This window comes from Phyllobates terribilis, unplaced genomic scaffold, assembly GCF_046119375.1.
Source record: "Phyllobates terribilis strain yellow unplaced genomic scaffold, ASM4611937v1 Scaffold_483__1_contigs__length_1377234, whole genome shotgun sequence".
Classification (NCBI taxonomy): Eukaryota; Metazoa; Chordata; class Amphibia; order Anura; family Dendrobatidae; genus Phyllobates; species Phyllobates terribilis.
In genome coordinates, this window is record NW_027363243.1 from 1,226,572 (window position 1) to 1,253,594 (window position 27,023).

The 27,023-nt window shown below is 47.1% G+C and overlaps 1 protein-coding gene across 1 annotated transcript; it reads left to right on the plus strand.

Annotated features, from left to right (window-relative positions):
* Positions 1-5,242: 5,242 nt before the first annotated feature.
* LOC141229504 (dynein axonemal heavy chain 12-like) lies at positions 5,243-27,023 on the plus strand. Its single transcript, XM_073667488.1, has 6 exons — positions 5,243-5,334; positions 15,471-15,655; positions 15,947-16,067; positions 17,203-17,485; positions 22,088-22,205; positions 26,438-27,023. The coding sequence occupies exons 2-4, from the start codon at positions 15,515-15,517 to the stop codon at positions 17,232-17,234; spliced, it is 294 nt and encodes a 97-aa protein (XP_073523589.1). The 5' UTR covers positions 5,243-5,334; positions 15,471-15,514; the 3' UTR covers positions 17,235-17,485; positions 22,088-22,205; positions 26,438-27,023.

Consider the following 27,023-nt stretch of genomic DNA (forward strand, 5'->3'; position numbering starts at 1 on the left):
CTTTGACCGCCATAACACCATGCCTCAGCGGACTGAAGCGGCGCTGGTGGCCCTTCACCAGGTACCACCGGTGGCGTAGTCGTTAATCAGCCACTCAACCCGGACAAGCATACACCATCTCTTTTTTTACTGTGATGGCCCTGAGCACGGGTCGGGTCCGGGCCACGGCTACACCCCATCTCTCCATCACAGGACCTGACTCCGAGTCCCCCATCTCCCAGGGTAAAGAAAAGGGCTTTTTCGAGTAAGAGGCGTCACAGCTGATTCATAGTTTTGATGCCTTCAGGGTGAATGTACAATTTTCAAAGTAATGAAAATACAGAAAAATCTTTAAATGAGAAGGTGTTTCCAAACTTTTGGTCTGTACTGTATATATACACACATATACAGTATACATATATATACACACACATATACAATATATATATATACCCAAATATTTTGATTATGTGTATATATATATATATATATATATATATATATATATTTCACTTTCTTACACTTTTTTTTACTTTTACACTTTGTCCCACTATGGGACTTTCATTTTTTGCAGGCCGATCGCTTGTACAGCATAGAGATGCAGCAGCAGCATCTCTATGCATGCAGCCTGTCAGCGCTGCACACGCACAAGTTATTTTGATTGTGCACTGCGCATGATCAAAGTAACTTTCTGGTGACCCGGATGTTGTCATGACGACATCGGGTCATCATAGCAACGATCGGGACCCCGTGCTCACAGTGCAGTTTTTGATTCAAGGTAAGAGAGTCGCGCTTACCTCCCCCTGCTCCCGGAATGCTGCGATCGACTTAGTTCGCAACATTTCGAGGGAGCGGTGCGGCCCCACTCCTGGCACAAAGCATCGGGTGTTGGCTGTGAGAATCAGCTGACACCCGGCAGCGATCGCGCCAGCACAGCCTCTGTATGGGTGCGATCGCCAAGGCATAATAATACGCACCTGGTCCAATAGGCCCAGGTCGCAGGTACATATTATTACGCCTGACATCAGTAAGGAGTTAATATCAGATTTGTGGGGGTCCGGCACGTGGCACCTCCACTACTCAGTTGTTTGAAACTCCGGCAGAGGTCAGATGTAAACATTGTTGAGGAGCTGAACATCACAGCTCTGGTCACTGTGTAGTGGCTGCTACCTGGTGCTGCAGATCAGCTCCTATTACATGAATATTAGCTGACTTGCAGGACCCACAGTACAGTGAATGGAGCAGTGATGTTCAGATCTTCAAACTATTTACATCTGAGCGTTGCAAACAACTGATGGGTAGAGCCAGTGCCACGTGTGGGAGCCCACCTATCTGATATTGATAACCCATCCCCAGGATGGCATCTCAGTATATACCATACCAGGATGGGGGACATTATGCCAGAATGGGTACATTATACCAGAATTAGGTCATTATGCCAGAATGTGAGACACTGTAACAGAATGGAGTGCATTGTACCAGGATGGGGGGCATTAAACCAGTATGATGGTCATTAAACCAGGATGGGGGGTCATTATACCAGGATGGGGGGTCATTATACCAGGATGGGGACATTATATCAGAATGAGGACATTATATCAGAATTGCGGACATTATACCAGAATTGGGGACATTATACCAGAATAAGGGACACTATACCAGAATGGGGTACACCATACCTGGATGGGTGACACTATATCAGAATGGGGACATTACATCACAATGATGATATTATACCAGTATGGGGGATATTATAGCAGCATGGGGGACATTATGCCAGAACTGGAGATACCATACCAGGATGTGGGGCATTATACCAGCTTTGGGGACATTATAGCAGAATTGGGAGCATTACACCAGCATGGGGGATATTATACCAGGTTAGAGACATTATACCAAAATGGGGACATTATATCAGAATGGGGACACTATACCAGGATGGGGACATTAAACCAGAATGAAGTAAATGATGCCAGAATGGGGACATTACCAGACAGGGGCACAGGTGGGGGAAAATGTCATAGCATAAGGCCCAGCATGTGGGAGATTATTACAAGAAGGAGCCAGGATGGGGGACATTACTACATAGGGAGAGAACACATATTTCTTTATAGGATCCAGAACGCTAGAAAGGCCCATACATCTGACCAACATGCCGGTGGGGGCCTATCAGACTCTAGTTACTCCACTAGGTGGGACCAGATCATTTCCAGGACTCCTTGTTCTTTACATTGAAGATAATTCTTAATGACATTGGCTGTATGTTTGGGGTTGTTGTTCTGCTGAAGAAAACATTTGGATCCAATCGGACACCTCCCTGATGATATTGCAGGATGGATAAGTATCTGCCTCTATATCTCAGCATTGAGGGAACCAATAATTCTGACCCAATTTCCACCTCCATTTGCTGAAATGCAGCCCCAAACTTACTGGACCCTCCACCGTGCTTATGCATCACTATTGCCCACAGACGCTCATTATTGTACTGCTCTCCAGCCCTTCAGTGAACAAAATCTCTTCTGTAATAACATTTTTCATATTTTGACTCAACCGTCCAGAGCACATCCTGCCAATTTTCTACACCCTGGTTCCTCTGTTTTAATGCATAGTTGAGTCACTTGGCCTTGTTTTGATGTGGAAGATATGGCTTTTTCACCACAATTTTGCTATGAAGACCACTTCTGGCCAGTCTTCTCTGAACAGTAGATGAGTGAAGCTGAGTCCCACTGGTTGCTGCCAGTTCTGAGCTGATGGCACTGCTGGACATCTTCTGCTTTTGAAGCAAAGTAACCATAATGTGTCATACATCTGCTGCACTAAGTTTCCTTGGCCGACCACTGCATCTACTGACCTCGACGTTGCACATTTTCTTGTGCATCTTCACAAGTGCTTGAATGACACATCTTGAACCCTCAATCTGCTTTGAAATTTGTGCCTTAGAGACCTTGCTGATGTAGTATAACTTCCTTGTGTATTCTTGCTCAGTCTTGCCATGGTGTATGACCAGACACCTGACTGTATTATTACAAAATCCCTGACTTTGCGCAGGTGTGCCTAGAAGAATTGACGCTGTTTTAAAGTGAAAAGTTGGTCACACTAAATATTGATTGGATCTAGATTTTTTGTTTGTTCATTCACTTGTATTTTGTTAATTGATTAAATAGATCATTAACATTTCTATTTTTGAAGCGTTCTTACTTTACAGCATTTTTTCTACACCTTTCTAAAGATTCTTTTTATGTGATTGTGTCTTTTATTTGCTCATTAATAATCTGATATACCTTTTGGTATTTTGTGTATAGTTGTTTTTTTGCTGTTGGGGTAAATTGTAGGATATTGATTTCAGAGGGGTTTCCTGATCCTTTGATTGTAGGAATGAGTGGTATATATGTGCTAATAAATTAGGACAAAACGTAGGAAATTTAGGAAAAAACTGAACATCTCAGCAGTAATAACATGCTGATTGTGATGTCATGAAGATGACTTGAATTTCCACCAATCAGAGATCAGCATGTTTCAGGTCACCAAGATAGAACAGTCCATGAAACATGAGTCACGGCCACTGTGAGGTCATAATGCTGATTAGAATTTCCACCAGTCAGAAAACAGAACCGCCCAGAAGAACCACCCAGGAGGTATGAGTCATCGCCACTGTGAGGTCATAATGCTGACCAATCACAGAGCAGCCACACCCAGATTTTCCACCAATCAGAGAGCAGCCACACCCAGATCTTCCACCAATCAGAGATCAGCAGTGGGTATAAATAGCCGCTGCCGCCTGCCCGGCTTAGCCTTGCACTGGTTGGGTCTCTCTTTTTTTTCCTCTCTCTTGGTCTCTCTCTCTCTCTCTCTTCTCTCTCTCTTCTCTCTCTCTCTTCTCTCCCTCCCCTCTCTCTTCTCACTCTCTCTTCTCTCTCTCTTCTCTCTCTTCTCTCTCTCTCTCTTCTCTCTCTCTTCTCTCTCTCTCTCTCTTCTCTCTCTCTTCTCTCTCTTCCTCTCTCTCTTCTCTCTCTTCTCTCTCTCTCTTCTCTCTCTCTCTTCTCTCTCTCTTCTCTCTCTCTTCTCTCTCTCTTCTCTCTCTCTCTCTCTTCTCTCTCTCTTTTCTCTCTCTTCTCTCTCTCTCTTTTCTCTCTCTTCTCTCTCTCTTCTCTCTCTCTCTCTCTCTTTCTCTCTCTTTCTCTCTCTCTCTCTCTCTCTCCGGCCCTCTTAAGGGCTACCCCAAATGTGTAAAAGATAGAAACCAATATTTGTGTTGTTTGTCCGTTTTATGAGCCTTTGATTAACCCCTTCCCACTCTTTGCCATATATATATATATTATATACATAGTATGTGCAGGTGGGCCTTAAAGGGAATTTCCAGGACAAACATATTGATGGCCTATCCCCTGGTTAGCTCATTAATATCAGATTTGTGGGGGTCCGGCACGTGTCACCTCCACTAATCAGCTGTTTGCAGCTTCGGTCGAGGTCAGATGTAAACATTGTTGAGGAGCTGAACATCACAGCTCTGGTCACTGTGTAGTGGCCGCTCCCTGGTGCTGCAGATCAGCTCCTATGAATATTAGCTGATCTGCAGGACCCGCAGTACAGTGAATGGAGCGGTGATGTTCAATCTTCACACTATTTACACTTGAGCGCTGCAATCAGCTGATGGGTAGAGCCAGTGCCGCGTGTCGGAGCCCACCGATCTGATCTTGATAACCCATCCCCAGGATAAATCATCATTATTATACTACTGGAAACTCCATTAATGGATTGTCTGGGATTAATAACATGAGCCCCTTCTTTAAGAAAAAACAGTCCCTAACTGGTCACAGGATAAATGTGGGATTTCAGGTCACCCATTTACTGCAATGCAGCTGGCAATGCCACCCAGCGGATCTAAGCAAGTCCCGGGGCCACAACAATATACAGCCAGTGCCCGAGTATAGGATGGAAGATTAAAAAAAATCTTCAAAAATGTATTTTGTATGAGGCATACATCAAAAATACAGGCAATGCTTTTCCTGACAACACTGAGTTTTATAATGTGGAAAAAAACGTTTAAAAAAACACTGTGTGAACATAACCCTAACTGCATTGTGACTGTGTATATACATATATAAGCTGCCCCTCCCCCACCATGTGAGCATTCTCAGCGCGTACTAACCAATGCTGTCCACCAGGTGGCATCAGCAGGAAATTACAGCGATGAGACAAGCACTGCATGACAGCCCCGCCCCAATCTGCCCTATACCAGACACGCCCCCTACCAACGCCCCGCCTCCACTGCCATGACAACCGAATTATTTAATGGCAGAAAGAGAGACCTTATATGAGCAGAGAAGTAGCGGCCGGAGCGCGGGGTCCGCACAGGTGAGCGCCCCCATAACACAGTGTATGTACTGCACGTCAGCTCTATGGCAGACTGTCACCTGTGCTGGATCCAGGACGTGCTACACTTATATCTGTACAGAGACACAGAGGACGCAGCGGGGCCCTGTCGCCAGATATATATATATATGTGTGTGTGTGTATATACAGTATATATGTGTATGTATATGCTGTATTACTGTATATATGCGTGTATATATGTACTAGCTATTGAACCCGTTCTACGCCCGGGTGGCGAGCATTTTTATTGGTATATGGTCTCCCATCCTGGTATTTGTGCTGCCCCCATCCTATTGTGGTATGCATGGCACCCCTCACCCCCTAATCCTGGTATGCATGGTCCCCTTACCCCCTAATCCTGGTATACATGGCACACCTCATTCCTCAATCCTGGTATGCATGGCACCCCTCACCCCCAATCCTGGTATACATGGCACCCCTCACCCCCAATCCTGGTATACATGGCACCCCTCACCCCCAATCCTGGTATACATGACACCCCTCATTCCCCAATCCTGGTATGCATGGCACCCCTCATTCCCCAATCCTGGTATGCATGGCACCCCTCATTCCCCAATCCTGGTATACATGGCACCCATCACCCCCCAATCCTGGTATGCATGGCACCCCTCACCCCCTAATCCTGGTATACATGGCACCCCTCATTCCCCAATCCTGGTATGCATGGCACCCCTCACCCCCAATCCTGGTATACATGGCACCCCTCACCCCCCAATCCTGGTATGCATGGCACCCCTCACCCCCAATCCTGGTATACATGACACCCCTCATTCCCCAATCCTGGTATGCATGGCACCCCTCATTCCCCAATCCTGGTATGCATGGCACCCCTCATTCCCCAATCCTGGTATACATGGCACCCATCACCCCCCAATCCTGGTATGCATGGCACCCCTCACCCCCTAATCCTGGTATACATGGCACCCCTCATTCCCCAATCCTGGTATGCATGGCACCCCTCATCCCCCAATCCTGGTATGCATGGTCCCTCCACCCCCCAATCCTGGTATACATGGCACCCCTCATTCCTCAATCCTGGTATGCATGGTCCCCTCACCTCCCAATCCTGGTATACATGGCACCCCTCACTCCCCAATCCTGGTATGCATGGCACCCCTCACCCCCAATCCTGGTATACATGACACCCCTCATTCCCCAATCCTGGTATGCATGGCACCCCTCATTCCCCAATCCTGGTATGCATGGCACCCCTCATTCCCCAATCCTGGTATACATGGCACCCATCACCCCCCAATCCTGGTATGCATGGTCCCCTCACCCCCCAATCCTGGTATGCATGGTCCCCACACCCCCCAATCCTGGTATGCATGGTCCCCTCACCCCCCAATCCTGGTATACATGGCACCCCTCATTCTCCAATCCTGGTATGCATGGCACCCCTCACCCCCAATCCTGGTATACATGGCACCCCTCATCCCCCAATCCTGGTATACATGGTCCCCTCACCCCTCAATTCTGGTATACATGGCATCCCTCATTCCCCAATCCTGGTATACATGGCACCCCTCACCCCCTAATTCTGGTATGCATGGTCCCCTCACCCCCCAATCCTGGTATGTATGGTCCCCTCACCCCCCAATTCTGGTATACATGGCATCCCTCATTCCCCAATCCTGGTATGCATGGTCACCTCACCTCCCAATCCTGGTATACATGGCACCCCTCACCCCCCAATCCTGGTATGCATGGCACCCCTCACCCCCAATCCTGGTATACTTGGCACCGCTCATTCCCCAATCCTGGTATGCATGGCACCCCTCACCCCCAATCCTGGTATCCATGGCACCCCTCATTCCCCAATCCTGGTATGCATGGCACCCCTCATTCCCCAATCCTGGTATGCATGGTCCCCCCCCCAATTCTGGTATACATGGCACCCCTCAGCCCCAATCCTGGTATGCATGGTCCCCTCACCCCTCAATTCTGGTATACATGGTACCCCTCACCCCCAATCCTGGTATGCATGGTACCCCCTCATCCCTATTCTGGTATCTATGGTACTCCCTCACATCCCCAATCCTGGTATGCATGGTACCCCTCATCCCTATCCTGATATCCATGGCACCCCTCACCCCCAATCCTGTTATGCATGGCACCCCTCACCCCCAATCCTGTTATGCATGGTCCCCTCACCCCCAATCCTGTTATGCATGGTCCCCTTACCCCCCAATCCTGGTATGCATGGCACCCCTCACCCCCCAATCCTGGTATGGATAGTCCCCTCACCCGCCAATCCTGGTATGTATGGTCCTCTCACCCCCCAATCCTGGTATGTATGGCACCCCTCACCCCCCAATCCTGGTATGTATGGCACCCCTCATCCCTATCATGCTACACACACATACAAGAAAATAAACACTTATACTCACCTTTCTTCCCTGTGCTCCAGCGCTGTTTCCCGTTCTGCTGGAGGCCGGGGGAGGAGTGCGGCGCCGAAGTACGCGTGTGCTCATACCACGCTGTCCGGCTCCATTTTGCTGAAGACACATTGCAAATGTGTCTTCAGTAAAATGGCGCCGGATAGCGCTATGCGCATGTGCCGATTTCAATGCCTCCCTCTTCCCCCGGACTCCGGACCGAACAGAAGCGCCGCGGTAGCGCTCATCCCGGTCAGGTAAGTATGTAAGTATGGCGCCAGAGATCGCGGTATGTGTTCAGTGTATACGCATACCGTGATCTCCAGCACCATACACTCCTCTTACCTGTAACGGCTCCATGCGTTCTTCAGTCTGGAGCCAGACTGTGCAGGCGTGTCGCACTAGCGCAGACTATAAAGGCTTCAGACAGAGGGACGCTTGTAGCATTATATTATAGATACTCTATATGTATGTATATATATATGTATACTGTATATGTGTATATGCATACTGTATGTATATATATATGTATACTGTATATGGGTGTGTATATATGTATACTGTATATGGGTGTGTATATGTATACTGTATATGGGTGTGTATATATGTATACTGTATGTGTGTGTATATATATGTATACTGTATATGTGTGTATATATGTATACTGTATGTGTGTGTATATATATGTATACTGTATATGTGTATATATATGTATACTGTATGTATATATATATGTATACTGTATATGGGTGTGTATATATGTATACTGTATATGGGTGTGTATATATGTATACTGTATGTGTGTGTATATGTATACTGTATGTGTGTGTATATATATGTATACTGTATATGTGTGTGTATATCTATACTGTGTATATATGTATACTGTATATGGGTGTGTATATATGTATACTGTATATAGGTGTATATATATGTATACTGTAGATGTGTGTATATGTATACTGTATATGGGTGTATATATGTATGCTGTGTGTGTGTGTATATATATATGTACAGTGCTGGCCAAAAGTATTGGCACCCCTGCAATTCTGTCAGATAATACTCAGTTTCTTCCTGAAAATGATTGCAATCACAAATTCTTTGGTATTATTATCTTCATTTAATTTGCTTGCAAGGAAAAACACAAAAGAGAATGAAGCAAAAATAAAATCATTGATCATTTCACACAAAACTCCAAAAATGGGCCGGACAAAAGTATTGGCACCCTCAGCCTAATACTTGGTTGCACAACCTTTAGCCAAAATAACTGTGAACAACCGCTTCCGGTAACCATCAATGAGTTTCTTACAATGCTCTGCTGGAATCGTAGACCATTCTTCTTTGGCAAACTTGTAGTGAGCTGGCCGTCTCTGGCTGTTCTGTGATAATTGATATAGAGCCTGTTACAGAAGTGATTACACAGGATGATGTTGCCACCTTGTGGCCAGAGGTAGCACCTGCGCAGGGTGTGATGACAGAGAAAAAGACTGAGCCTCCTGTTTCCCGCCCTAGAGAGTCACGTGACCAAAGTGGGAAGCAGGAAAAAGCGCGCGCAGAGTCTGCTGTGGTCTGTGAAAAGAGCCAGGACGGTGTGCAGGCCCTCGTGTGTGGCGCAGGAGAGACTCTCAACGTGATTTCTTCTATCTGACACCATATCCTCGGAGCCTTCCCCAGCTCCTGCACTGCTGAAGGATTCAGCTGTTACACTCCCTGCTACTGGAGTGTGGACTACATAAGGGGACCCACCAGAGCTTCTATCCGGATCAGAGAGACTGTAAGCGGGACCTCTGGCGAGAGGCCGAAGTATCCCTTCCTTCGTTTCCGCGAATTCTGCTGTTCCTGTTTTTTTTCCGGCTGGGACGCCTTCCTGCAAAGACAGACAGGCCTGCGACGGGGGACACATCCTTCTGGAGTAAAGGACTGGTAACGTGTGAGTAGGGACAGTGAGGGTCAGCTTATCAGTACACGTTATTACTGTGCATATTTACGGTTGTCATTTATTGTTTTTTTTTCTTTGCTGTGTTAAAAATGTATGCGAGTAAAGATACGGTTGTCAAGATAGAGTCTGTGTGTGGGGATCTTGCTGGGCCAGATCATAGATACCAATGCGCGGCCTTGCCCGCGGTCACTTCAAACTGCTCCAGGTCCCTGATATTTGAAGGGAGCCTTCTCCAAACTGCCATTTTGCGATCTCTCCACAGGTGTTCTATGGGATTCAGGTCTGGACTCATTGCTGGCCACCTTAGAAGTCTCCAGTGCTTTCTCTAAAACCATTTTATAGTGCTTTTGGAAGTGTGTTTTGGGTCATTGTCCTGCTGGAAGACCCATGACCTCTGAGGGAAACCCAGCTTTCTCACACTGGGCCCTACATTATGCTGCAAAATTTGTTGGTAGTCTTCAGACTTCATAATGCCATGCACACGGTCAAGCAGTCCAGTGCCAGAGGCAGCAAAGCAACCCCAAAACATCAGGGAACCTCCGCCATGTTTGACTGTAGGGACCGTGTTCTTTTCTTTGAATGCCTCTTTTTTTTTCCCGTACACTCTATGTTGATGCTTTTTCCCAAAAAGCTCTACTTTTGTCTCATCTGACCAGAGAACATTCTTCCAAAACGTTTTAGGCTTTCTCAGGTAAGTTTTGGCAAACTCCAGCCTGGCTTTTTTATGTCTCGGGGTAAGAAGTGGGGTCTTCCTGGGTATCCTACCATACAGTCCCTTTTCATTCAGACGCCAACGGATAGTATGGGTTGACACTGCTGTACCCTCGGACTGCAGGGCAGCTTGAACTTGTTTGGATGTTAGTCGAGGTTCTTTATCCACCATCCGCACAATCTTGCGTTGAAATCTCTCGTCAATTTTTTTTTCCGTCCACATCTAGGGAGGTTAGCCACAGTGCCATGGGCTTTACACTTCTTGATGACACTGCGCACGGAAGACACAGGAACATTCAGGTCTTTGGAGATGGACTTGTAGCCTTGAGATTGCTCATGCTTCCTCACAATTTGGTTTCTCAAGTCCTCAGACAATTCTTTGGTCTTCTTTCTTTTCTCCATGCTCAATGTGGTACACACAAGGACACAGGACAGAGGCTGAGTCAACTTTAATCCATGTTAACTGGCTGCAAGTGTGATTTAGCTATTGCCAACACCTGTTAGGTGCCACAGGTAAGTTACAGGTGCTGTTAATTACACGAATTAGAGAAGCATCACATGATTTTTCAAAGGGTGCCAATACTTTTGTCCACCCCCTTTTTTATGTTTGGTGTGGAATTATATCCAATCTGGCTTTAGGACAATTCTTTTTGTGTTTTTTTCATTGAAGACAAATTAAATGAAGAGAATAATACCAAAGAATTTATGATTGCAATCATTTTCAGGAAGAAATTGAGCATTATCTGACAGAATTGCAGGGGTGCCAATACTTTTGGCCAGCACTGTATACTGTATATGGGCGTGTGTATATATATATGTATACTGGTATGTGTGTGTATATGTGTGTATATATGTGTATATATGTATACTGTATATGTGTGTATATATGTATACTGTATATGGTGTGTGTATATATATATATATATATATATACAGTATATGGGTGTGTATATATATATATATACTGTATACTGGGTGTGTATATATGTATACTGTATAAGTGTGTATATATATGTATACTGTATATGGGTGTATATATATGTATACTGGTATATGTGTGTATATATGTATACTGTATATGTGTGTGTATATATATGTATACTGTATATGTGTGTATATATGTATACTGTATATGGGTGTGTATATATATATATATATATATACAGTATATGGGTGTGTATATATATATACTGTATACTGGGTGTGTATATATGTATACTGTATATGTGTGTATATATGTATACTGTATATGGGTGTATATATGTATACTGTATATGGGTGTGTATATATGTATACTGTATATGTGTGTATATGTATACTGTATATGGGTGGATATATACAGTACAGACCAAAAGTTTGGACACACCTTCTCATTTAAAGATTTTTCTGTATTTTCATGACTATGAAAATTGTACATTCACACTGAAGGCATCAAAACTATGAATTAACACATGTGGAATTATATACTTAACAAAAAAGTGTGAAACAACTGAAAATATGTCTTATATTCTAGGTTCTTCAGAGTAGCCCCCTTTGGCTTTGATGACTGCTTTGCACACTCTTGGCGTTCTCTTGATGAGCTTCTAGAGGTAGTCACCGGAAATGGTCTTCACCTCACAGGTGTGCCCTGTCAGGTTTAATATGATAAAGTGCTTTATTCTTTGTCGGGTCCAGGGGTCCTGTAGAATGTGAATCCCTGAGGAACAGCGTATCCTTGGCTTGTGCCAAGACAGAAGAAAAGTTGCTGAACACTTGGTACCCCAAAGTGATCAATCTATTTGCCAATCAAGATGCCCTGCAGTTGATTAATGCGGACAAATTGGATTCCTTTTATAACTGCGTCTCGACTAGCGGGGTGCCTCAAGGGTCTGTCTTGGGCACTATATTATTTAATATACTTATTAATGATCTAGTGGAAGGGTTGCATAGTAAAATAGCAATATTTGCAGATGATACTAAACTTTGTAACGTAGTTAATACAGATGAGGATAGGGCACAGCTACAGGAGGATTTAGATAAATTGGGGAGTTGGGCCAAAAAATGGCAAATGGGGTTCAATGCCGATAAATGTAAGGTCATGCACATGGGAAAGAAAAACAGCAGTCACCCATACATATTAAATGGGAAACCGTTGGGGAAATCTGACATGGAGAAGGACCTGGGCGTCTTGGTTAACAGCAAATTAAATTGGAGTGCCCAGTGTCAGGCAGCAGCTGCGAAGGCAAATAGAGTCATGGCATGCATCAGAAGAGGAATAGGGGCATATGATGAGAACATTGTTCTTCCTCTGTATAAAGCGCTGGTAAGGCCGCACTTAGAATATTGTGCACAGTTCTGGGCTCCGGTACTCAGGAAAGACATATTGGAGCTAGAGAGGGTACAAAGGAGAGCGACTAAGGTAATAAAGGGAATGGAGGGACTAGAATACCCAGAGAGGTTGTCCAAATTAGGCCTATTTACGTTGGAAAAGAGAAGGCTTAGGGGAGACCTCATAAACATGTATAAATACATCAGGGGGCTGTACAGAGATCTCTCCCATGACCTGTTTATACCAAGGATGGTGACAAAGACGAGGGGGCACACTATGCGTCTGGAGGAAAGGAGGTTCCTGCACCAGCATAGAAGGGGATTCTTTACGGTCAGAGCTGTGAGACTCTGGAATTCTCTGGGAGAGGAAGTGGTGATGTCCAACTCAATGAGTTCAAGAGAGGCCTGGACGCCTTTCTTGAGAACAATAAAATTACATCTTATGCTTGGTGATAGTTAATTAATCCAGGGATTTAATCTGACTGCCAGATTGGCCAGATTGGCCTATACCGCATGTTTTTTTTTTGCCTTCCCCTGGATCAACGCTGCGGAATAGCTGCAGTGCACAAGAAATAGGCTGAACTGGATGGACGCTTGTCTTTTTTCGGCCTTTTAAACTATGTAACTATATAACACTTATGTCCAAGCAGGTAAAGGCGGCTGCAAGATCCGTGATATATAAGGATTCATGTTCATTATTGTATCTCTGGATCAGACATAGACTCAGAGTGATACAACTAAATAGACCCTATAGGGGTAAAGTTGGCATATCCGGGGGGAAATATATCCCAGATTTGCCAAACTGAGCCAACTCATGAAACACATGGGTACATAGGAGAAGAAAGAGTTAATTGGCGTAAAAAATATAAATTTTTATTCCATCAAGTTAAAAAACGTACATAGTAAAAAGAGAAATGACATAATACGGATAGTATAAAGACACTAATTAGATTACCAATGTAGCAAGATATGTTACAAAGTATACATATATGGTCACGCATATGGTCACAGTGGGACATGAGCAATATAGATAATATAGCATAAGGTTAGTATATCAAGACAATCCAATGAGTGTAATCATATATCAAAAAGTAATCCATAAGTATTCCATAGTCATTGGATTTACACTTGCCATATGCATCAGGTATCCATCTAAATAATGCTCCTGCCCACAAATAATCAGATACATGTCACATAAAACATTTTTTAAGGTAGTCTCTTACCACAAAGAGTGCCAAAAAGGAGGGTAAAGTGCATAAAGGAACGCACAGTGGCAGAGTGGTATTCCCATCTCATATATTTATGGCACTTCCACAGTCTGAGGACGCACATTCAGCTGAAGTATATTGCTGCGCAGGGACATGCCGGGTCCCTGAGCTGCAATGCATGCCGCCAGCCAATCAAAGGCCAGTAGCTGATGTCGGCGTGCCAGTCACGAGCGACGCATGGAAGTGACGTCATGCGCTGCCCTTGCCGGCACACTGAAATCAGCTACAGAAGAAGACGCCGCATGTCGTGGGAGCGCAGGAAGGTAAGAAGAATCATTTATTTTTGTTTATTTAATGTATTAGAAAAGAACGACAGAACATTATACCAGGAAAGGGCCAAGGATGGGGAGCATTAGACAAGGAAGGGGCTCAGGGTGGGGAGAATAAGACAAGGAAGGGGCCCAGGATGGGGAGCATTATATAAAGAAGGGGCCCAGGATGGGGAACATTATACAAGGAAAGGGCCCAGGATAGGGAGCATTATACCAGAATGGGGGTCATTATACCATGACATGGGCCAGGATGAAGGACATTACACCAGGAAGGGCACAAGGATGGAGGTCATTATACCAGAATGGGGCCTAGGATGGGGGACAGGATACCAGGATGGAGGACATTGTTATAGGATGGGGGACATTGTACCAGGATTGGGGACATTGTTACAGGAAGGGGCCAGGATGGGGGACATTATTACAGTAAGAGGCCCAGGACCAAGGACATTATACCAGGAAGGAGCCCAGGATTGGGACGTTATTGCTGAAAGGGGCTCAGGATGGGGGGTATTATACACAGAAGGTGGATATTATAACAGGAAGAGGCCCAGGATCGGGGATATTATAACAGGAAGGGGCGCAGGATGGGGAACATTATACCAGGAAGGGGCCTAGAATGAGAGACATTATTATAGGATGGGGCTACAATGGGAAACATCCAAGGCAGGGACGAACACGCGCATCATTATCGGATCTAGAATGCTACAAGGGCCCATACATCTGACCAACATGCTGGTGGGGGCCCAGGTCCAAATTTTGCACATCTGCAGGAACATGGCATATGGCTTAACAGTATGTCATATGTTGGGAAGGGGTTAAGCTACAGCACATTACATAGCCTCTTGCAGCTATATCAATGGAAAAATTAAAAAATGTATGGCTTTTTGAAGAAGGGAAGGAAAAAATGCAAAACAAAAAATTATCCGGTCCTGAAGGGATTAAGGAGTTCCCACCCACAGTAAATGTTGTCACTCAGCTTAAAATCTTCACTTGCTTATTAGCAGAAGCTAAGGTTTCATTAGGATCTCCGAGGCTAAAGTTACATGCGGCTCCAGCTTACATGTAAAGGGGATGGTATCAAGGAGTCTCACCAAACTTTCCCTACAAATGTCCAACAATTCAGAATTCATATCCATTGATAATTTATCTTCTAAAATGATAGCATTTTTTTTCTATCCTTTTCATTTTATGTGTAATTAACTTTTTGCTCTCCTCCTTTAAGCAATGGGAGGAACGACTGATAAGGATCCAGGAAACCATTGATGAATGGCTGAAGGTGCCGACCCAGTGGCTTTAATCTTCTCTTCTGAGGACATCATGCAGCAAATGCCTGAAGAAGGACGCTTATTCCAGACTGTGGACAGAAACTGGAGAGAGATCATGAAACATTGCGTTAAAGACCCGAAGGTAAATGGATGCTTCATGGTGGACTGATACAAGAAAGCACGGTCATCTTGCATCCAGGTTTGATGTTTTCCAAGAGTCCGTGTCCTGATGCTTCCATCACAAGGATCCCGGGTTATGGGGCTCCGCACTGCCTGGACTCCAGCCTCCCGCATCTTCTATTTTCTATCCAAATAGGTTCTAATTTTTCTTTTAATATAAACTATTGGCACAATAGTCAATGAATGTGACCTTTTTTCAGTCTCTATAACTATATAATGGAATCTTACTTATGGGCTATCTACTTTGTTTTAGGTTTTAAGCGCCACTTCTCTGACCGGACTTCTGGAGAAACTTCAGGACAGCAATGTGCTTCTGGATAAAATCATGAAAGGGCTGAATGCCTATCTGGAGAAGAAGAGGCTTTTTTCCCACGGTATAGTCCTTTCACTTGTTGCAATGATTGTATATATTCCTTAAATATTTTTTTTTCTTATTTAAACGCATTGAAATCATTTTTGTAATTGGATTTCATTAATAATTTTGCACTGTTTGCCTTCTATTGGCTCTGTGTTGCGCTGGCTATTGGACTTATTTTTAATCGGTCTTTTTTCAGCTCCTCTTAGCCGATTTATGACCACAGATCACATCAAAGCTGAATGTGCAGGAAACAAAAAGCCTAACGGTGCAACATTTTTAATGAAACTGAATTGTCGCAAATACTCGCAATTAAATGGGTATTCCCATCTCCAAGATCCTATCCCAATATGTAGTAGGCGTAGTAATAATAATAATATTAGCAAATACCTCCAATTAGAAGTGTAGTATAGTTCTTCTGATTCACTATGTCGCTTTCCCCATGTGCAAGGCATTGCAGTAGCTTCGGTATCCATGGTTACGACCACTCATATAGTGACAGTTATTTGCTAGTGGTCGTAACCTAAGCTACTGCAATGCCCTGCACATGGGGTAAGCGACAAAACAAATCAGAAGAACTATACTAAACTTCTAATTGGAGGTATTTGCTAATATTATTATTATTACGCATACTACATATTGGGGTAGAATCCTGGAGATGGGAATACACATTTCAGTTAAATAAAAAAAAGTTCCCAAAGCTGGATAGCCCCTTTAAGCTAACCATACGCATGACATATGAGATACCCGTGGTCTGAATGGTTATTTGGCTATTTCTCCTGACTCCCACCTATTCTGCTGAACAGTCATGTGGTTTTAATGGGGAGAGAGGAGAAAGTCGGTACTGGACACCTCCGGCAGCGGGTTATCTCCCCTGAGAACCAAAAGACCGGGTATTGAAATCCCATCTGCCCGATCCTTCTGGCCCTGACATCCTCTATCGGGGGAGAGTCAGGAGACCCCCATACACATCAGTGGGTAGGCCGGTCCTGCTGCAATCGTCAGGTTTAAACTATTTTAATCCAATGTGTATGGGGACTGAATCTTTACTTTAAAGCTTTGCTTTTCTATTTTCTCACATAGACACTAATACAAATGGCGCCTGACCCAATACTTTAATGACATCTTTATCATATTGTGCATTTTCGCTTTAGCTTTTTCTTCCTGTCCAACGACGAAATGCTAGAAATTCTCTCTGAGACTAAAGATCCTCTGCGGGTCCAACCACATCTAAAGAAGGGCTTTGAAGGCATAGCAAAGCTGGAGCTCCTTCCTAACCTGGACATCAAAGCCATGTACAGCACCGAGGGGGAACGCGTAGAGCTCATCCAGACCATCTCCACCTCCGAGGCTCGGGGGGCCGTGGAGAAGTGGCTCATCCAAGGGGAAGATGTCATGTTAAGGAGCGTGCATGATGTTATTGCTCGGTCACGAATGGTACGGATCTACCTACAGACCAAAAGCATTAATTGGAACTAATCTAGTCTATATATATAATCGTCTTATCCCGTCTGTCTGTCTGTGTGTCTGTCTGTCCAGGAAATCCCGCGTCGCTCATTGGTCCGGCAGCGGCCAATCAGCGCCGGGGGATTTCTAAAAAAAGATGGCGGCCGTTAGCGGCTCATCTGCGGGACGGAGCTGAGCGGCGATGCAGCCGGGAGATGACCGGCGCAAGGCGCTCATCTCCCGGCCGGCAACAGCAGAAGGAACCCGACCGACGGACCCATCTGCGGGATGGAGATGCAGCCGGAAGATGAGCGCCGCGAGGCGCTCATCTCCCGGCCGGTAGCAGCGGAAGGACCGCCGGCGTCGCTGACCTCCATGCGGAAGGGAGGACCGGGGAGCGGCGCTGCGGGTCGGGATACTTCTGCTGTGAGCGCCCGCTATGTCCCGGGTTCTCGCAGCGGAAGTAGCCGCACAGGCAGCGCCGCTCCCCGGTCCTCACCAAGACGATTCGATGATTGATCGCGGTCTTCGGACCCGACCAATCACTGATCTTAGCGCAAAACTTAAACACCGCTGTGCTGATTGGTCGCCGACGCTGCCCGCGACCAATCACAGATCTTGGCTCCACATTTAAACACCGCTGTGGTGATTGGTCGCGGCCGATATTTAAATTTGGCGCCAAAATCGGTGATTGGTCGCGGCCGATATTTCAATTTGGCGCCCAAATCGGTGATTGGTCGCGGTCAGCGTCCGCGACCAATCAGCACAATAGTGTTTAACTTTGGCGCCAAGATCAGTCATTGGTCGCGGGCCAAGACAGCGACCAATCACCGATTTGTGCGGCACTTTTAAATAGCGTCCGTGACCAATTGAATGTCAGCGCCACTCCCCGGTCCTCCCTTCACACCCTAGCCGCATGGATGTCAGCGCCGCTCCCCGGTCCTCCCTTCACACCCTAGCCGCATGGATGTCAGCGGCGCTGCCTGTGCGGATACTTCCGCTCCGAGAACCCGGGACATGAGCGGGCGCTCGCAGCAGAAGTATCTGGACTCGCAGCGCCGCTCCCCGGTCCTCCCTTCACACCCTAGCCGCTGATGTCCCCACTGTATCCGCATGGTCTTACAAAGGTCCGGACATTTGTGTTAAAAATCGCTGATTGGTCGCTGGCGCTGCCCGCGACCAATCACCGATTTGGGCGCCAAATTTAAATATCAGCCGCGACCAATCAGCACAGCGGTGTTTAAATGTGGAGCCAAGATCGGTGATTGGTCGCGGCCGATATTTAAATTTGGCGCCCAAATCGGTGATTGGTCGCGGGCAGCGCCAGCGACCAATCAGCGATTTTTAACACAAATGTCCGGACCTTTGTAACACCATGCGGATACTGTGGGGACATCAGCAGCTAGGGTGTGAAGGGAGGACCGGGGAGCGGCGCTGCGGGTCGGGATACTTCTGCTCCGAGCGCCCGCTCATGTCCCGGGTTCTCGGAGCGGAAGTATCCGCACAGGCAGCGCCGCTGACATCCATGCGGCTAGGGTGTGAAGGGAGGAACGGGGAGCGGCGCTGACATCCAATTGGTCGCGAACGCTATTTAAAAGTGCCGCACAAATCGGTGATTGGTCGCGGTCTTGGCCCACAACCAATCACGGATCTTGCCGCAAAAGTTAAACACTACGGTGCTGATTGGTCGCGGACGCTGACAGCGACCAATCACCGATTTTGGCGCCACATTCAAATATCGGCCGCGACCAATCACCGATCTTGGCTCCACATTTAAACACCGCTGTGCGGATTGGTCGCGGACGCTATTTAAATGTGGCACCAAAATCGGTGATTGGTCGCACCCAGCGTCGGCGACCAATCAGCACAGCGGTGTTTAAATGTGGAGCCAAGATCGGTGATTGGTCGCGGCCGATATTTGAATGTGGCGCCCAAATCGGTGATTGGTCGCTGTCAGCGTCCGCGACCAATTAGCACCGTAGTGTTTAACTTTGGCCGCAAGATCAGTGATTGGTTGCGGGCCAAGTCGGCGACCAATCACCGATTTGTGCGGCACATTTAAATAGCGGCCGCGACCAATTGGATGTCAGCGCCGCTCCCCGGTGCTCCCTTCACGCCCTAGCCGCATGGATGTCAGCGCCGCTGCCTGTGCGGATACTTCCGCTCCGAGAACCCGGGACATGAGCGGGCGCTCGCAGCAGAAGTATCCCGACCCGCAGCGCCGCTCCCCGGTCCTCCCTTCACACCCTAGCCGCTGATGTCCCCACAGTATCCGCATGGTGTTACAAAGGTCCGGACATTTGTGTTAAAAATCGCTGATTGGTCGCTGACGCTGCCGCCGACCAATCACCGATTTAGGCGCCAAATTTAAATATCGGCCGCGACCAATCACCGATCTTGGCTCAACATTTAAACACCGCTGTACTGATTGGTCGCGGACGCTATTTAAATGTGCCGCAAAAATTGGTGATTGGTCGCGCACAGCGTCGGCGACCAATCAGCACAGCGGTGTTTGAATTTGCCGCCAAGATCGGTGATTGGTCGCGGCCAGCGCCAGCGACCAATCAGCGATTTTTAACACAGATGTCCTGACCTTTGTAACACCATGCGGATACTGTGGGGACATCAGTGGCTAGGGTGTGAAGGGAGGACCGGGGAGCGGCGCTGCGAGTCCGGATACTTCTGCTGCGAGCGCCCGCTCATGTCCCGGGTTCTTGCAGCGGAACTATCCGCACAGGCAGCGGCGCTGACATCCATGCGGCTAGGGTGTGAAGGGAGGACCGGGGAGCGGCGCTGACATCCAATTGGTCGCGGCCGCTATTTAAATTTAAATGTGGCGCCAAAATCGGTGATTGGTTGCGCCCAGCGTCGGCGACCAATCAGCACAGCGGTGTTTAAATGTGGAGCCAAGATCGGTGATTGGTCGCGGCCGATATTTAAAATTGGCGCCCAAATCGGTGATTGGTCGCGGGCAGCGATTTTGAACACAAATGTCCGGACCTTTGTAACACCCTGCGGATACTGTGGGGACATCAGCGGCTAGGGTGTGAAGGGAGGACCGGGGAGCGGCGCTGCGGGTCGGGATACTTCTGCTCCGAGCGCCCGCTCATGTCCCGGGTTCTCGCAGCGGAAGTAGCCGCACAGGCAGGGGCGCTCCCCTGTCCTCTCTAATACGATTCCGCTCCCCGCTCCTCACCAATACGATTCGCTGATTGGTCGCGCTCTCCACACCCGACCAATCAGTGATCTTGGCGCTAAAGTTAAACACCGCTCTGCTGATTGGTCGCGTCCGCTGCCCGCAACCAATCACCGATTTGGGCGCCACATTTAAATAGCGGCCGCGACCATTCACCGATCTTGCCGCCACATTTAAACACTGCTGTGCTGATTGGACGCGGACGCCGGACGCGTCCAATCAACGAGATTGGCGCCAAATTTAAGCAACGCTCTGCTGATTGATCGCGGTCGCTGGCCGAGATCAATCAGCAGTATTGGCGCAAAATTTAAACAACGCTCTGCTGATTGGTCGCGGTTGTCGGCCGTGACCAGTCAGCAGTATTGGCGCCAAATTTAAACCTCACTCTGCTGATTGGTCGCAACCACCGGCCGCGACCAATCTGCGTTTTTGGTGCCAAATTTAAACAACGCTCTGCTGATTGGTCACGGTCGCCGGCCGAGACCAATCAGCAGCATTGGGGCCAAATGTAAACCCCGCTGTGCTGATTGGTCGCGGTCGCCGGCAAAGACCCATCAGCATTATTGGTGCCAAATTTAAACCCTGCTCTGCTGATTGGTCGCAGCCGCCAGCCGCGACTAATCAGCGATTTTGGTGCCAAATTTAAACACCGCACTGCTGATTGGTCGCGGCCGCCATCCGCGACCAATCAGCGAGATTGGCGCCAAATTTAAACAACGCTCTGCTGATTGTTCGCTGTCGCCGGCCTCGACCAATCAGCGATTTTGGCGCCAAATTTAAAGAATGCTCTGCTGTTTGGTCACGGCCGGCGACCAATCTGTGATTTTGGCGCCGAATTTAAACCCCGCTCTGCATCGCTCTGCTGATTGGTCGCGGTCGGCGGCCATGACCAGTCAGCAGTATTGGCGCCAAATTTAAACACCGCTCGGCTGATTGGTCGCGACTAATCAGCGATTTTGGTGCCAAATTTAAACACGCTCTCCAGTCCTCACTAACACGGTTCGCTGATTGGTCGCGGCCGCCGCCCGCGACCAATCATCGATATTGCCGCCAAATTTAAACACCGCTTTGCTGATTGGTCGCGGTTGCCGAACGCGACCAATCAGCGATTTTGGCGCCAAATTTAAACACAGCTCTGCTGATTGCACCCGGTCGGCCGCATACCTATTCTAGAATACCCGATGCATTAGAATCGGGCCACCATCTAGTTCTTTTATATTTGTATAAGATTATTTGGCGGCAGTGAATGATTTGTGGATGATGTATCTCTTGCAATAGAGCCAGGTAGCAGATCTTCTACCTGCAATCGGTAGAAATGAATTTGCTAGATAATACTAGTAAGGTTGTCCCTCTCTTAAATGCTTCTGTCAACGTAATTTAACTTTCTTTTTTAAAAGGCATACCCTGCGACTGCAAGAAAAGACTGGGTGAGGGAATGGCCGGGACAGGTCGTGCTCTGTGTGTCTCATGTTCTGGACAAGTGAAGTGCATGAAGCTATCGTCAGTGGCCCGGAGGTACGGCATAAGCTCCTTTACTGATCAAGGTTGCTTCACTATAAACAGTCATGGCCGGAAGTGTTGGCACCCTTGAAGTTGTTCCAGAAAATGAAGTATTTTTCCATAAAAAATTGCATGTGTATTTTCTGTTATACACATGTTTATTTCCTTTGTATGTATTGGAACAACACAAAAAAAGGCAAATTGGATATAATTTCACACAAAACCCCATAAATGGGTCGGACAAAATTGTTGGCATCTTTCCAAAATTGTGGGTAAACAATTTTGTTTCAAGCATGTGATGCTCGTTCAAACTCACCTGTGGCAAGTAAAAGGTGCGGGCAATATGAAAATCACACCTGAAACCTGATACAAAGGGGAAAAGTTGACTCAGTCTTTGTGTTGTTACGTGCCACACTAAGCAGGGAGAACAGAAAGAGGAGAAGAGAACTGTCTGAGGACTTGAGAACCAAAATTGTTGACTAATATCTTCTTTTTGTGTTGTTCCAATATACACAAATGAAATAAACATGTGAACAACAAAACGTGTAATTGTAATAATTTTCTGGGAGAAATACATATATATACATTCATAGACAGACTTCATGAGTTCTCCTGCTAATAGACTGTCATACCCAGAGACGCAGCTTATAGGAGTTTCCAGGGGGGGATATACCATTGGTGCAACAGAGGTAAGGGGACCCACATTCACATCCAAAGATGCAAGCAGCTTATTTCACAGTACGTTATTAGACTGCAAAGAGCCCATGTAGTGTTCTTGCCCAGGGGTCTTCTCCTGGGGGTTGCAGTTGTACAGCGGCTCAATATCTTGAAGGTACCCAAAAGGCTCCATAGTATTGTTGGGATTTTGCATTGATTCATGCATCTTGTCTAGAGATGCGCAACTAAATTTGCAGGACCTTGGTCTAAGAGAGCAGGTTAGTAGTCTGTGGCTGTTGGATGGGAGCCTTGCTAACCGCCTCTTACATGCCGGCATCCCTGGCTCCTCTTTTGATTAGCCGGCCAGGCGTGATGTCATTTGTGCCTCACACCACAACTATGACATCGACATCAAAAGAGGAGCCGGAGATGCCGGTTCACGGGGCTCCGGTCCTGCGGCCGTGGAATACTGACCGGACTGTTGGACCAGAGTCCTGCAAATCCATTCGCTCATCTCTACTCTCGTCATATCTACCAATAAGGGAAGACATTGTATGGGATTTCCCATAATACCAGCATAAAATTAATCCATCTGCATTGAGTTTTCCATGCTGTTTGTAGCAGGGTTTTATAGAGGTACATCTGGGTATTTGGAGCAATTTGCGAGGAGGCCAATTGTCCCAGCAGACTCGCAGCACATTGGGGGCTCTCGTCACCATAGAGGGGCACGCTCGTGACGTGGTCAGGGAAATGATCGAAACAGGTTTGTGCAAACATCATGGCTGGCAGCAAACTTTCCAATACCATGTTCTATTTATTATACACTACATGGAGAAAGGTATTGTGCCCCCTCCACATTACACCTACAGGGGCTTTTATGGCCTCCTATTCTAATCCATATCCAGGATGTTAATATGGAGTCCGTCCCTCTACAGATATCACAGCTCAGTATGCCGAGCACCTTCATACATTTCACCATATTCCTATGTTCTTTCCATATCTATGTTATGTTCCCCCCTCTTTTCTTTGAGTTTTCATAGGACACAATTGATCTTGTCACAGTAAAGCAATCTTGGGGTGTACTTACAATGACGTCTATGGGGCAGTAGTCATTTCTGCATATTGAGATGGTGGTCCCTATATAGGAATGTTTTGGCATCTGTAGGTGTCGGCATCCCCTGTATATGACTCATTGCCACAATTGATCTTCTTTATAGTCAGTGGTTTGGATGGCCTAGGTGCGGTTTGTAATATTTTCTATCAATGGTGTGTGTGCCCTCCTCTGTGCAGTGTCGTTCTATAACCATGGATGGACTAATAAAGGGGTTTTATGTCAATTCCTTTAATGACCTTTTGTTCGGTTTCTTTGTAGGTATTATGTCATTCTCCGAGTGGTCAGCCATTCTAAGCCTGAGCAGACATATGGCAATGTAATTGATGTGTGCCTGACATTGTTCTTCCCTATGTGGCGGTGACATATTTATGCTGCCATTCTCCAGTATTTGTTCTAATTAATCATCCTAAAGGTGTTTAGTGGGGTTGAGGTTGAGAACGTGTGGGAAACAGTTCTGCTCTTCTATTCCCTTAGGGTTGGAAGCTACAATTGTTTAAAATGTCTTGTGCTGAAGCATTAAGATATCTTTTCACTGGAACTAAGGGGCCTAGACCACCCCCTAAAAACAAGGCCATACCTCCACCACCAAACTGCCCAGCGGGCACAATGCAGTTAATAGGGTAACGTTCTCCTGGCATTCACCAAATCCAGACTCGTCCATCAGATGCCAGATAGAGAAGTGTGATCCGTCACTGCACAGAACAGGTCTCCTCCAGAGTCCTGTGGTGGCGGCTTCACACCACTCCATCCGACGCTCGGCATCGTGCTTGGTGATGTAAGGCTGCATGCAGCTGCTCGGCCATAAAGCTCCAGGCGGGGGCGCAGTGTTTGTGGTGATGTTGTTACCAAAGTAGATCTGGACTCTGCAGTTATGGAGTCAGGAGAGCGTTCTGCCCTCTGCTCCTCAGCACTCAGTGACCCCGCTCTGTAATGTTCTGGGGTCTCCTGAGTTGCTGCAGTTCCTTCCACTCCTTAATAATATCACTCACATGTGATGGGGGAAGATTTAGGAGGGAAGAAATGTAATATCCAGACTTGTTACCCCGGTGGCTCCTATTACAGGACCGCGCTGGTATCAGAGAGCTCTGCACCACCAGCCATTCTGTCATATGTTAGTAACAGCACACCGCATGGGAGGGCGGATGTTATACACCGGGGGGCGTGGGGATTGATGCTATACACTAGTGGGGGGCGAGAGTCTTAATGTTATACAAGGCCGAGGGGCCAGATGTTATACCCTAGGGGTACGAGGGGCTAGATGTTATACTGTCCGAGGGCTGGATGTTATACACTGAGGAGCAAGGGGACGGATATTATATACCGGGGTGAGGGGACAGATATTATACACCAGGTGCGAGGGGACGGATATTATACACCAGGGGCGAGGGGACGGATATTATACACCAGGGGCGGGGGGACGGATATTATACACCGGGGCGAGGGGACGGATATTATACACCGGGGGGGCGAGAGGCCAGATGTTATACACAAGGGGGAGGGAGCGAGGGGACAGATGTTATACACCGGGGCTGGGGCCGGATATTATGCAAAGAAGGGCTTGGGGTTGGATGTTATACAGTGGGGTTGAGGGGATGGATTTTATACACTGGCGGGGGGGGGGCGAGGGGACGGATATTATACACCGGGGGGGTGAGAGGCCGGATGTTATACACCAGGGGGAGGGAGCGAGGGGACAGATGTTATACACCGGGGCTGGGGGCCAGATGTTATGCAAAGGAGGGCTTGGGGTTGGATGTTATACAGTGGGGTTGAGGGGATGGATTTTATACACTGGCGGGGGGGGGCGAGAGGACGGATATTATACACCGGGGGGGCGAGAGGCCGGATGTTATACACCAGGGGGAGGGAGCGAGGGGACAGATGTTATACACCGGGGCTGGGGGCCGGATGTTATACCCTGGGGGCCAGATGTTATGCAAAGGAGGGCTTGGGGTTGGATGTTATACAGTGGGGTTGAGGGGATGGATTTTATACACTGGCGGGGGGGGGGCGAGGGGACGGATATTATACACCGGGGGGGCGAGAGGCCGGATGTTATACACCAGGGGGAGGGAGCGAGGGGACAGATGTTATACACCGGGGCTGGGGGCCGGATCTTATACCCTGGGGGCCAGATGTTATGCAATGGAGCACTTGGGGTTGGATGTTATACAGTGGGGTTGAGGGGATGGATTTTATACACTGGCGGGGGGGGCGAGGGGAGAGATGTTATACTAAACTAGGGGCGAGGGGTGGATGTTATACACCGGGGGAGGCGAGAGGCCGGATTTTATAAACTGGGGGCTGAGAGTCCGGATGTTATACACCGTGGGCAATGGGACTAAATGAAAAAAGCAGAATTCGGTGACTAGGAGTTTTGTCCTATAATGTATGTGCATTTGCCTTCCCTTTAGAAACTCTCCCTTGTGATTCTGCAGTGTCTTAGAGGTTGACTATCTTTTCCTACATTCCTCAGGAGTTTCTCATGAATAGACTTCCGGTGGCTTGCCCAACTCCGCTATTACTGGGAGAATGAGAATGCGAGAGTGCGAATCATCAACTGCAATGTGAAGTCCGCCTATGAGTACCTGGGCAGCTCCCCACGCCTGGTCATCACTCCGCTCACTGACCGATGCTAGCGGACTCTGCTATGATGTGATGGGTTATGCTCAGAAATGTTTTTGACTTTTGTATGATGCATGAAACTTATTAGCAATTATTATTGATATTTCATACCAGTTCTTTCATGTTTCATTGGTAGATCGGTGCTTTTTATCTAAATCTTGGTGGAGCTCCAGAAGGTCCGGCCGGCACAGGAAAAACTGAGACCACCAAAGATTTGGCCAAGGCGCTGGCCGTGCAGTGTGTGGTCTTTAACTGCTCTGATGGTTTGGACTACATAGCAATGTCAAAGGTACATACAATGTTAAGCTGCTCCATTGCAGATAATAAACTGACTCCATCCGATGTTCTGCTGACATCTTTTGATTATATAGTACAGACCAAAAGTTTGGACACACATTCTCATTTAAAGATTTTTCTGTATTTTCATGACTATGAAA

Excerpts from the sequence above, each read along its gene's own strand:
- LOC141229504 (XM_073667488.1), top strand. The coding sequence starts at position 15,515 with ATGGCTGAAGGTGCCGACCCAGTGGCTTTAATCTTCTCTTCTGAGGAC. Across the intron at positions 15,656-15,946 it reads ATTGCGTTAAAGACCCGAAG|GTTTTAAGCGCCACTTCTCT; the intron begins GTAAATGGATGC and ends ACTTTGTTTTAG. Across the intron at positions 16,068-17,202 it reads GAAGAGGCTTTTTTCCCACG|CTTTTTCTTCCTGTCCAACG; the intron begins GTATAGTCCTTT and ends TTTTCGCTTTAG.